This window comes from Lupinus angustifolius, chromosome LG08 (assembly GCF_001865875.1).
Source record: "Lupinus angustifolius cultivar Tanjil chromosome LG08, LupAngTanjil_v1.0, whole genome shotgun sequence".
NCBI classification, from domain to species: domain Eukaryota; kingdom Viridiplantae; phylum Streptophyta; class Magnoliopsida; order Fabales; family Fabaceae; genus Lupinus; species Lupinus angustifolius.
In genome coordinates, this window is record NC_032016.1 from 19,685,024 (window position 1) to 19,699,380 (window position 14,357).

A 14,357-nucleotide genomic window follows, 5' to 3' on the forward strand; every position below is an offset into this window, starting at 1 on the left:
GTGCGTGTGCGCGTGCGTGTGCGCGTGCGTGTGCGTGTGTGCGTGTGCGCGTGTGCGTGTGCGCATGTGCGTGTGCGCGTGTGCGTGTGCGCGTGTGTGGGTGTGTGTGTGCGTGGGTGCGTGTGTGTGTGTGCGTGTGTGCGTGTGTGCGTGTGCGTGTGTGCGTGTGCGTGTGTGCGTGTGCGATTGGTGCAACTTAGTCCAGTTTTGTTGCATCAGCTTTGTAGCATTCCTTGGCTCATATCCATTGGGCAGAGTTGTTAATTTCAGTTTGATTTTAGCAGCAGAGTATTTCTCACATGTGATTAATGTGTTAGTTTGATTGTTAGTTAAGTTAGTTAGTTTGTTGCTTGCTTCTCAAGCAACTTTCTCACATGTGATTAATGTGTTAGTTTGATTGTTAGTTAAGTTAGTTAGCTTGTTGCTTGCTTCTCAAGCAACTTGCTCACATTAGGATAAATAGATTCTTCCTTCTTATTCTTCCTTCTTTGTAATCAATCATCCAATACAACATATCATTCTATACAACTCTTCTTTTCATGAATTCTTATAATAACTTTGAAATATTAACATGTTTTTAATAACATTGATAATAATTATTATATTTAGTTATTTTCTTAATTTAAGTAAATGGAAGACTTAGAGAGAGTTAATAGTTCTAATGATAAATAAATCATGGTTTTGCTAACTTCTAACCCTTAAGGCTAAAGAGCATTTAATATGTCCATTACATAAGATTTAGTAAAAAAATTTAAGATTTTATTCAATAAATAAAAAAATTACATATATTTTTTTATATAAGCAAATATATTAGAATGTTTTGAAACAAAGATTTATCTTTTTATTATGAATATAGATAGCTTTTTACAGGTTAAGTGGGATTCCTTGCCATGTTGCACTTGTTTTGTTGGTAAGGTTAGGATGTTGTTTTGTGTCAATACTTCTTTGTAAATATTCGTATTCTTAATAAAAAATTAATTATAAAAATAGTAAAAATAAGAAATAATATCTCTTACATAATAGTAAAGTAATAAAGAATGAGCAAAAACAATGAATCTATTATAATATTGTTTTTTAGATCACTTAACAGAGTTTTTTTACTTTTTAAAACATCAAAACATTTAAACCAAACTTAAAATGTCAGAACGTTAAAGATATGAAAAGGGGGAGAATAAGATATTTGGATAATAGAAATGATGTTTGTGTACCTTTTTCAACAAAGTAGTAGACCCAACGTCAAACAAAAGGATCTTTTACTTAATTAATGGGACATAATACATATTTTCCAATTTCCAATAAGATCACAAATTATTAGGACTCACATACAGAAGGGACTATATTTATAGTAATAATATATCTTCATATTAATCTTTCCACTTAGAAAAGGTGACATATATAGTTTATGGGAGTACAGCTGTTGTCTCATATTTTATGTCACTCCATGTACCATGAGTTAATAATTAGTTAAAAATATTTAATAATTAAATTTTAACTCAAATATATTTTTCTGACCAATCACATGCAGATGGTACATGGAATGGTACAAAGTGTGGAACAACAGATATGTACCCGTAGTTTATAAACGAATCATTAATAAATAATAAAGTATCACATTGTAACATTTGTAATTTTTATGAGTGAAAAATTAATAAAAAGATTTAGTAAAATGATATATCATTTCCTTTTTAGAGGTACAGGTCATTTTGAGTATGTGAGTGTACCAAGTCCTGAAGTAATAATAGTTAACACCTAACATGATACAAAGAAAATTCAATTGATTGTTTTGGAGATTGGGAAAGGCAAGTAGCAAAGGGTGCCTAAGAATGTTGAGATAATAGGGTATGGTCGCTTTTAAGGTTGAGGAATTGCAACGTTAAAGAAATAGATGTTGTATTGTCCACATAAAATACCCTCATTGGATAAAATAGTGGTGAATAGAATAGAGAGAGAAATAAGATTTTATTGGGGTTTAATGGAAGTTTTGGTGAAAGCTTAACATTGTTAACGTTTTTTTCAACCTGAGACTAAAGTATTATTTTTGTGATTTTAGAAAGCTTGTTGTGAAAAGTGACTCTAAATCGCGAGCTAGTCTTTTTTATCTCGAAACATGCTGATTGGATCACCTGACTCAAATGGTATCTCATTCTTTGTCTTAAACTAATAATATATTGACATGTGTATAAAAGAAAAATTTTAAAAACAAAATGTAATAAAAAGTAGCACTTCAATTGACTTAAGACTGATTAGGACAGATAATCTCTATTCGGTTGACATGATCCTCCACCAGATGTAAAAAAAAAGAGTAAATAGAAATATATTGTCTCATATCCTATTCAGTATCTTACTCAATAATAATGAAAGAAGAAGAATTATTATAATAATAAAACTTTAATTTTTTTAATTTGCATAATATATTTTTATTAATATCAAACATTATATTATATATGATGTGGAATAAACATAAATATAAATATGTTGTGAATCATACTTTTTGTTGTGAAGGAGGGATATGAAGTTAGTATAATACTTAAATATAATTTTCATTCATATATAATATGTTTAAATATATTTTTATTCTCTTTAAGGTATGCTTCTATTTTGGTCCGGTAATTTTTTTGGTTAAAGTTCTTTAAACCTTTTTATATTAAGTTTAGTCCTTATTTGTAATTAGTACTGTTGTTTTGTTTTGTATTTAATTATTGTAATGTTGTTAATGTTTTGGATTTACATGTAATAAGTTATGTTTTAAATGTGGTCACAATGCAATCCAGCTTTGGATTTAGCCTTGACATGTAACTAGTGTATGGATTCTCAGTAACTAGATACACTAATACTAAAATAAATAGTCCAGAGACTTAACCAAAATTAAGGCTCATACTTTACAATTTTACATTAACTAAAAATGTATTTAATTTTATAAATATATTTGTTGGTAAGCAAAGTTTAGGTGAGCTGGATCTTGGGGTTTATCATGATCAAAATTTAAGTATAAGCTTATATTTATAGATTATCTATTATTAAATTTAGATTGATGACATTATAAGCTATAATTTTTGAAGTATTGAGACCGTCCATCCCAACAAATTATTTATTCTCCCTTATAAGTATCATTTCGACTTTGTACAATACTAAGGTATATAATTATATTTAACTACTAGACCATAGTATAATTTTGTCCGACCATTAATGCCCTTAAGGAGAGCTGCATTGTCACCAACCCATGAGTTACTTATCTCATTACACATAACATAACATGATACTTCACATTTGAATATACCGAACAATCATCATAGAAAAATAAAAAAAATTAAAAGGGTTGATGGTTGGGTTAGTGGGTTTCTTCTCTTCCCAATTCCAATACATGTGCACAATTTGGGTTTTAAAAATCCACTACCAAAATTTTGCCTTCCCTCAATTGTGAACCCAAATTGATAGACTCTAAAATTTGTGCCTATAAAAGCACCAAACCCCCTCACACAGCCTCTCCAAATCTGATTCAACCCCCAACACATTAAAGTTCTAGCTCTTAAGTCATCCTACCCCTCATTATGGTAGACAGTCCTACCAGCAGCAAGAGCAACTCTCTCATCCACCGCCCCACCACCACCACCAGGGGTGGCTGGCATGCTGCCATCTTCATCATATGTCAGTCCATTCAACTCTAATTCAATGTCACATGATTATTATTTCCTTATCATTTGTATTATGATCTTATATCTTATGTTTATTATTCAATTTGTGTCATATAAGTTGTGGAATTTGCTGAAAGATTTGCATACCAAGGCATGGCTTCAAATCTGCTTATATACCTAACACATGTTATGAATGTACCGGACACCAAAGCAGTGAAAGATGTAAACACTTGGGTTGGTGTTTCAGCTCTATTTCCTTTGATTGGTGCCTTCATAGCTGATTCATATTTGGGTCGATTCAAAACTATACTCATATCTTCAATCATTTATCTCGTGGTAATTATTTCATTTCATTCTTATTCTCTATATCTTCTCTCTTTTTATCAGCCTCAATCTCATGTGCTTACCTCATCCTCTAGTTTAAACCATACAAACTAGATTTGCTGGTTTGGCCTGAGAACCACAAATCGGTTCGTAAGTACTGACTCATGGTGCTTTGGCAACCCAAAACACTCCGATTCGCGTTTGATATCCAATTTCAAGTGAATCATCATTAAAGATGTAATTTTTCTCATCTCTGAGCTTCAGACCGTGACCAACCGAATACGAATGAGAAGTGATAGCAAAAAAATAGAGAAAAAGGAGAAGATAAAAGAGAGCTACCATAGAGAAAGAGAACAAAAGAAGATGAAGGTTAGGATTTGAATGAAATTAGGTTTTGGTAGTAGTAGGTAGAGTATTGGGCTTACTTAGATAAACTCAAAATACTTTAATGGTTCAATTAAATAAAAATATTTCTTTAAAAGAATATTGAATTATTTTTTTCTAAAAATTTAAATTGATTCATTCATTTAGTTTTCATTAATAAAAAATATACTTAAGTGAAAATAACCAAATTATTAAATCATGTTAGACTATAAATGATCCAAATTAAATATAGAATTAAATCATGAAAAATTAAAATAAAATATTTTGAATATATTTTTAATTAATAGTCAACCATAATAATGTAACTATTAATTAACTAAAGTAAAATAAAAAAGCTGAACATATTAATTAATAATCAACCATAATAATGTAAATATAGAATTAAATCATGGAAAATGCTTGAATGCATATATTATTAACTAATGGACCATATTATAAATAAATCTCAATCTCATATTACATGATTTAAATACTAAAAATGTTTGAATGAAAATAAAACGTAAACCTAAGACTATATGAGAATGAAGTCTTATTTATTTAAAATAATGCAAATAAAATTAACTAAGGTAAAATAAATCCTAAGGACATAAATGTCATTCCTTCATGTAATCTCCATGGTCAATTGAGTCTTTTGTGATCTTAAGGATTAATGATTTGGCTTTGACCCTAGTCATAGGACCTTCTTGAACTCTCTTGTCCTTGGACTCAAAGACTGCCTTAGGAGGGTTTACATCATCCGCTCCCACTTCAAGTGAATTCAACCTCAAATTGTCTTTAGTCTTAACTTTCTTTCTATCATTGTCATGATCTTTCAAAGAATGGGTAAGTGTAGAAAAAAATTCAGCCTTGGGGTTAGGAATCTTCTCAAGTGTAGACTCGGCCAACACCTTGGCTTGAGCCTCACTCCCCTTCTTTTCTCCTCAATCTTATCCCTTAGCCTCTTTTGGTCCTCATGGACTTGTTTAGGGTTTAGAGGAGCTAACACCACCTTGTGACCATGGTGCATAAAAGAGATCTTGTTGGTGAAACCGTCATGACTAGTTTTCTTTTCATATTGCCATGGTCTCCTTAATAACATGTGGCTAACCTCTACCGGAGCCACATCACACAAGACCTCATCATGGTACTGCCCTATGGAGAAGGGTACTATGACTTGTCTATCCACAACCAACTCTCCCACATCACTTAACCATTGAAGTCGGTAAAGGGTGGGATATAGTTTAGTTTCAAGGTCTAGTTTTGACATTAGCCTTTGACTAATCACATTTGTGAAGCTACCTCCATCTATGATCAAGGTGCAGACCTTGCCTTGGACCAAACATCTCGAGTGAAACAAGTTGAACTCTTGGCCCTCCTCATACCTTTTAAATTGGCTGCCTAAGAATCTCCTCACTACCAAAATGTCACCTTCTAGCATGAAAACATCCTCATCATAATCTTCTTCACTAGATGGTTCAGATTGGGACTCAATGACACCATTAGTGATCACCATTGTCCTTTTTGTAGGACATTGTGAGGCAATATGACCATGGCCAATGCACTTGAAACACTTCACGTTCCTAGTCTTTCCATTAGCATCCATGGCTAGTTGGTTGGATTTGTGGCTGCCCACGACCTCCTTGGCCTTAGGGTTCTCCCTTTTTAGCTCATCCTTCCACGAGTGGCACTTTGAAGTACTAGAGGAGTACTTACACTTCTTCCTCTTAATTTGTTGTTCCACTTTCATGGCTTTCTGAACCTAGTCATCTAATTCCACATAGGGTTGCAATTCCACCACATCCTGGATTTCTGGATTTAATCCATGAAGAAACGTAACCATTATTGCTTCACGATCCTCATTGAGGTTGGACCTAAGCAATGCTAACTCCATGGCTTTGAAGTACTCATCCACTGTTTAGGACCCTTGGATGAGCCTTTGCAGCTTGTTGTGCACATATCTTTGGTAAGAACGAGGTACAAACCTCATCCCCATTGCCATCTTCATTTCAGCCCATGTGTCTATGGCTACATCTCCACACCTCAATCTATCTTTTTGGTGCTGATCCCACCAAACCATAGCATATTCTTGAAATTCAAGGGCTGCCACCTTGACTTTCTTAGCCTCCAAATAATTATGACAATTGAAGACTTGTTCCATCTTCAATTCTCATGCCAAATACGATTCTAGATCACCCATCCCCAAAAATAATGGGACTTTGACCTTGACACCATCTGGGTCTCCTCTAGGCTCACGGTTAGGACGAGTACTTGCACCATCTCTATGTCTCCTTTGCCCACGGGTTGGGCTAACATACCACAACCGGGGCTGCCATGATCTCCATGCCTCCTTCTATGGCCACGGTTTGGTTCATCGTGGCCACGACTGCCATGTCTCCTTTCACTATCATAGGCACTTAAGGAATCATGCTTTTCCTCATGCCTTTCATGTCTCGGCCTCTCCTCTCTTTTATGCCTCCTTCTTCTTCTTTCATGACCATTTGGATTGTCATGTCTCTCACCCAGCCTCCCATCGTAATGAATCCTAAAATCCTCCAACTGTTGTTGAAGTGTTTGGAATTGGGCATTCATCATGTTTTTAGAGTGTTATGGTCAAAGAGGTTGGCCTTGGTGATATGGTAGGACTCCTCTCTGGACTTGACATTGATCAAGCTAAAATTAGCTCTAATGACTACTTCATGACAACCTCAAGATGGCTGCCTTTGAATTAGGATCGTTTTAGCTTGAAGTCTTGAGCTTTTTAAAGTCCAATTCGGTTTTGGTGAAAGTTAGGGTTTTGGGTGAATTTTGGTTCGGTCTAGGGGTTTAATTAAGTTTAGGGTATGTGTATAGGTTGTGGTATTAGGGTCTCAACTTAGTAGGTTATCGTAGGATTGAGGAATTGGAGTTTAAGGTATTGGCTTATGTGTGTAAGTTACGTTTTCTTGTGGTTGTTTGGGTTATAGGGACGTGTATGGCATTGGGTCAAGGTTGGGATGCGTTAATGTAGGGATTTTTGGGTTCGGCTAGGTTGGCTTTAGGACTTATATTTAGGTCACGGCTAGGAATGTTTGTAGGGTGGATGGCTTAAGTTATGAGTAGTGTCTCAATTGGGAAAGGTATCTTAGGATTGAACTTGTCTATTTGTGTATGGGTGTTTGAGGGGTATTTATAGGGGTAGGGTTCTCGGGTTTGAAGATGATTGTAAGTAAAGGGAATTGTAGAGTGTTGAGGCACAAAGGAAGGTGGAAAAGAATGGAAGAGGATGACGCCACAAGTTAAGGTAACTTGATAAGTTTAGGAGTTCCGCCACAAGCAAGGATGCTTGATAAGAACAAAGGGTGGTGGTCACATCCAACCTAGGGTTTTAGGAGAACTTCCTCAATTCAAACACACAAATTTTGATCAAATAAACTTAACTTTTATTAATGATGAATCAAATATAAATAGGCAGACTTTCCTTGGCTAAAAAGATAAAGACCTAATTATCTTCTAATAAACAAAGAAATAAAATCCTAACCAATCATGTAAGTGGGTGCAACCGAGATGGCTGCCTTGAGTAACTTGGCCTTGATTTAGCTTGGCTGAACATAAGTGAATCCTTGACTGGAGATGGGTTTATTTGGTCGAGATTGATGAGTAGAAAAAAAGGCTTGACTAAGTCTTGGACCAGCTTTGGTTTTAAAGTGGTTGTGTGATCTTTGAATGATCAATGGTTGATCTTTATTCTCCTTTCTTGGTCGAACTTGTGTGATGAAAAGTTGACTAACTCACTTGCCAAATCTTATCCTTAAATCTATCTTTACTTGTGAAGTTTGTTATGGATGATTTGTTGAAAATATTATGTTTGCTTAAGTTGTTGGCTAAAACAAATTTATCTTTACTTGATCCCTTGATTGTAGCCGCCCAACTAACAAATCTATTTTCACTTGACTCCTTGATTGTAGTAGCCCAATCTATCTTCACTTTATCTCATTTGATTTAATTAGTTTACTCATTGCCTTATCTCCTTGTTTGTCCTTAGAGATCGAGTTCTAGCCGAGTTGTCTTGATGATCAAGTTCGTTTCAGCGCCATCTTCCTTGTCTTGATGAGTGCCCACGATTTGATCATGAGTTGCTTGTCTAAGTGTTGTAGTCGTGCCAATGATGTTTGACCTAGCCATGCTGCCTTGTCCTAGTCGTGGCTAGCTTAACCCTTGAACCTAGGTGAATTACTTGGTCACTGATGGACCATGTTACAAATAAATCTCAATCACATATTACATGATTTAAATACTACAAATGCTTGAATGAAAATAAAACATAAACATAAGACTATATGAGAATGAAGTCTCATTTATTTAAATTAAGGCAAATAAATTAACTAAGGTAAAATAAATCCTAAGGACATAAATGTCATTCCTTCATGTAATTTCTAGGGTCAATTGAGTCTTTTGTGACCTTAAGGATTGATGATTTGACTTTGGCCCTAGTCATAGGACCTTCTTGAACTCCCTTGCTCTTGAATCAAAAGCTATCCTAGGAGGGTTTACATCAAATAGGCTAAGAATATATCATCACCTATCATATTATCACTGAGTTGTTCTGCATTGTTTTTAAAGGAAAATTATAATTGTGACGAACTTACATTCTTCAAACATCTTATGCAAGAAAAAGATGCTAAATTATGCTTTTGTTTTTATAGTTTGGGTTATTTTTAAAATAGGTCTTCACAGATTAAATTTTCAATTATATCATTATACTTTTTTTATATTAAGTCTGTATATTTACATTTTTTTTAAAAATGGTTTATGTATCAACAGTTTTATTATTGTATAAATGTATCATTTACCATTCGTGTGTTATAAAAAAAAAGTTTATATCAACATTTTAGATATTAAACAAATATCTGCTTAAGTTTTTAAATCTTTATAAGTAAGCCCTTGAGATTTGTGAGAGAACTTTTCGAAAGATGCCAAACTTTGTTTCTTAAACTAATAAATGTGTTATACTGTAATTTTTAATAGAAAAGAGAAAAGTATAACATAGGTAGCCGAGCTATTTTTTTGGAGGAAAAGATTGAGATATGTATTAAAAAATTCTTTTAAGAATAATAATTATATGTTATTTCTAATAAAAATCTTTAGAATAATTCCGTCCTCATATTTTAGGACTAATCTCTCGAGTACTAGATAGGAGAGAGGAGTTGAATTATTTGCGTTTTGGTAGCTCCATGAAACGTAAATATCACGTGTATGAGTTTTGTTAGCCTTAATGCCTTATAGTGCAGCGAGTGTTAACGTGACATTGAGATAGCCTGTAATTAATAAATGAAGAAGATCACATGTGTTAAAAGTATATTTTTTAAAATGTCGTATTTCAATAAATAAAAAAATTGATATCCAATAAAAATTGGCATATATGTTTTCCATTATTTAAAAATTTTAATATGTGTCCTAATTTTTATTAGATTAGGACATAGTTGAAGATAATGTTGTAATATTAGTAATAAATAGTGTTTGTAAATGTTTACTAACATATTTTTGAGATATAGATAGCAACATGTTGATTTTAGTAACCAGTTCAATTTAAATTTAGAATATTAAGGTAGTATTTGGTTAGAAATAATATATCATTCAAATAAATAAGATTAATTTTTTTCCGTTAACTATAAGAAAGAAGTACATGTCACTTCATATCTAATGAACCATAATGTCTTACATGACACATCTCAGGTTTTTTTTATAGTTATAAAGGTTTTAAGCTAATTTATTAGGAGGAAATATTTTTTTTTATAATCATATTTAAACAAAACAGAACACAAAATATAAATTTTATTTTATGTTTACTGTATTTTATATATAAATAGAAAAACTAAAAAACATATTATAAAGCAGTATTAGTTGAATTTCATAAAAAAAATTGTACATGTCCCAAACACTTCCTACTTTCTTAAAATTAAATCAAATTTAACTCTTTTTATTCACGTTTCTTAACAAATGGAGTGTGAAATTAATAATGTTTAGTCACATTTTGATCTTGTTTTCATACCTACTCTTTCATGGGCTCATATCTCTGTCCTATTGTCTCACCGTACTCCGAGTAATTCCAAAATTTCCATTTTAAGATTTGCGTATTTCTTGTGATTTGTCCAATTTTAATCATATAAGTGAGTCCATTCATGCACTTGAATTAATTAATTTAATAATACAACATAGTATCAAACTATTGTTGATGTGAAAAAGAATCTAACTCACTCATGTTCTCATGTCATATATACATAAAGGGCACAATTTTGTTGACACTATCGGTGTCATCACTCAACCACCACAACATGATGTTCTTTATAGCTATATACGTGGCATCGATCGGGGACGGCGGCCATAAGCCGTGTGTTCAAACCTTTGCCGCCGATCAATTCGACGAGGACACAATGAAGGAGAGGGAGAACAAGAGCTCATTCTTCAACTGGTGGTACATGGGTGTTGTGGCTGGATCAGTCATTCCGGTATTTTTAATACCATATCTTCAGGTAAAATGATCGAACCAAACTTTTATATTGGTTTTCGTTATCGTCAATTAAATAAGAATAAAAATGATAAATGATGAAACAGCAAAATGGATGGTGGGCCATGGGTTTTGGATTGGTGGGAGGAGTGTTGGCATTAGCATTGGCAGTATTCGTGTTGGGAATCAATAGCTACAGAAAGGAAGGCCCTGCTGGAAGCCCATTCACCAGGCTGGCCCAAGTTTTTGTTGCTGCATCTCGCAAGTGGCGCGTCAATCACACGCTCAATTATTGCTACGAGGAGATGGATAATCAAGAACCCCCTCACATACATGCTCATAAATTTACCACTTTGCTCCATACTCATGAATACAGGTAACTATTTTATATTTTTTAGAGGAAAAAAACAATGAGATGTAATATCTATGCATTAATGGGGTAATGATTTATACAAAGGTAATGTATCATCTATCATTCATTTATATTACTTTTATTTAAAAGTCAATAATGACTAAAAATAAATTAGGGATGATACAGTGATAATGTAAAAATCTCTTACATTGTTAGTACAATATATTTATCTTTAAAAAAAATATGTAGAGATAATATATAACTGAAAATACATGTGTATAAATATTTAGACAAGCAAATACTACAAAGATATGTATGATCATGAGGTTCATATTGGACCACATGGAATGGGCTTATGCGTTTTCTGCTTTTAACACATGAGACAACATACTGATCACATTTTTTATTTTTTAATGTGTTATTTCATATGTTATAAGTTATGATTGATTAGGAAAAAAAACTTAATAATTATATTTTTAACTTAAATGTATTTTCTTCAATCAATCATAGCTCATATAACATATGAAGTAGTACATATTGTGAAACAAAAGATATACTTCAATCATAAATTCGATTAGACAATGAGTATGTATTAAGTTGTATTGTATTTCAAAGGAAATTAAATAAAAACAATCTGTATACAAATGACACTTGACACTTTCTATTACCACATTATAAATTATTGTGATAAGACAATAAAATATGGGAAATTTGAATGTAGATTTTTGGACAAGGCAATGATGATTGATGAAGTTGATGCCACAAGCAAAACAAGAGACCCATGGAGACTATGTTCAGTGACCCAAGTTGAGGAATTGAAGCTTATCCTTCGCATAATCCCTATATGGCTAAGCTGCATCATGTTCACTGTTGTTCAAGCTCAAGGCCACACATACTTTGTCAAACAAGGTAACTTTAATATATACTTGTTTATACATGAATAAACTATCATACACACATTATTAATACTAAGATTTTTAAACCTTCTTCAGAAAAAACAGATTAAGATAAACTGTTGCCTTCTCATTTTTCACCCATTTTTTAATAGTACAATAACAATAATAATGATGGAGATAATGTATTTATTTTACTTCGCCAGAGTGATCTTGACCACATCCTAGATATTAGGGGGTGAGGTAATCGCACACCTGTTTTGATTCGATTATGATCGAGTTTGAATATGGTTGAGTTTTATTTGATCTAGGGCCGAATTCAGCTTCATAAATTAGATCTGGTCAATATTTAAGGTCGGTCAAAGAACAAATATGACCCAACCAACTCTTCTCTTGGTCATACATTTGTCATGTTTATATACAAAATATTAACATTATTTTGACTCAAAAATCATTGATTCTCTAACTTTTTTTTATCTAACAAAATATCCATAATAATAAGTAATATCGAGAATATTTTATCTAAAAGAGGTATACATTATATTTAATCAAATATCATGTTTAGGTTTAAAAACTGGCGCAGTCAATATGTGGAGTTAGGTTAGCCTTAAGTCTAAGGAAAGGTTTAGGTTGAATAGAATAATTCGACTACAGGGTAAGTGAAAAACTTTCCTTGTTCAATGCAGCCCATAGTCACAGTAGAGTATAATAAAGTGCTATGATGAGACACATTCTTTCATAGTACATAACTAGTTGGAATAATCATCTCAATTCATTTGAATTAAAACCATTTCTATTCTATTAAATCTGGGGCACAATTTTTATTTTAATCAACATGGTTTAAACATTTCTACTTTATTAAATCTGGGGCACAATTTTTTCAGCTGACACATTGAACCGTTCGATTGGACCAAACTTCCTAGTACCAGCAGCAGTAATTCAAGGCCTTGTTGGAATCATAATACTTATTGTTGTTCCAATCTATGACAAAGTTTTCATGCCACTAGCCAGAAAATTCACAGGGCACCCCACAGGCATAACAGTGTTACAAAGAATTGGTGTTGGCCATTTTTTGTCCATACTCACTATGGTTGTAGCAGCACTTGTTGAGGCCAAAAGGGTTGGTGTTGCTAGAGACCATAATCTCTTAGATAACCCCAAAGCTATGGTACCAATGACAATTTGGTGGCTACTTCCTCAGTACATAATCACTGGTGTTTCTGATGCATTCACAATTGTTGGGCTTCAAGAATTATTATATGATCAAATGCCAGAAGGAATGAGAAGCATGGGAGCTGCATTATATATAAGTATAATAGGAGTTGGAAACTTTGCTAGTATTGCAATTATAGATACTGTGGAGGAAATAACCTTAAGGGTTGGTGGGCCATGGTTGGGAAATAATATTAATAGGGCACACCTTGATTACTTTTATTGGCTTTTGGCTGTGTTAAGTGCTCTCAGCTTGTGTGTTTATTTGTGGTTAGCCAAACTTTATGAGTACAAAAAGGTAGATGTGGTTGAAACAAGTAACCAGATGAGACTTGGTGAATACAATCACAATTATGGAGTTTAAAAACCAGTGGCAAAAATGAGTTTGGTTTTTGCTTATTGAAAATGATATCAATGCCAAAAATAAAAATAAGATGAGGGTTGATTTTAGATAGTGTGTAATTCCAATGCCAGCTAGTAGCACTTTGGGGTTTGTATGTGAATCAATCAAGTAACATTATAATATGATATTTGTAAGTTACTAAATTAATATTATATATAATATTTGTGTTTTTATCAATAAGGGTTAAGGGCTCAATTCCTAAAAGCACGAATAGTATACTCCTACAAAATAATAGTTTTTTATTCAAAAAGGTGAAAGGATACTATTAGTAATACAAAAAATAATATAATATTTGTGCTTTTGTAGTTGTAAACAACTGCATGACTTTGAGTTAAGATCACGTCACAAAGTTAAGCATATTTATAAGTTAAGCATGATTTTGATATTGAAATGACCGAACTGAAAATATTTTCACAAAGTTGATGAATGTAAGAATTTTGCTTTAAGGGGAAAAGAAACCACACCAAAATCATATAGCAAAATATAGTCTCATTATGATATTAGTTAACCAAACATGGCGGTGCAACAAACAAAATTTGGAAAGAAAATAAATAACAAGTGTATCCACCACATTACAGCATCAAAATTAAAGGCATCGCCAATCTGAACAAGAATCAAATAAAACAACACACATCCAAAATCGTTGGAAATGAGAAATTAAAAGGTACTAGCAGACAATAGAATATGGATAATC

The 14,357-nt window shown here is 32.8% G+C and overlaps 1 protein-coding gene across 1 annotated transcript; it reads left to right on the plus strand.

The window, feature by feature from the left end:
• On the plus strand, positions 3,400-13,634 carry LOC109355043 (protein NRT1/ PTR FAMILY 5.4-like). Its single transcript, XM_019597948.1, has 6 exons — positions 3,400-3,645; positions 3,751-3,968; positions 10,583-10,828; positions 10,911-11,179; positions 11,877-12,064; positions 12,933-13,634. The coding sequence occupies exons 1-6, from the start codon at positions 3,549-3,551 to the stop codon at positions 13,622-13,624; spliced, it is 1,710 nt and encodes a 569-aa protein (XP_019453493.1). The 5' UTR covers positions 3,400-3,548; the 3' UTR covers positions 13,625-13,634.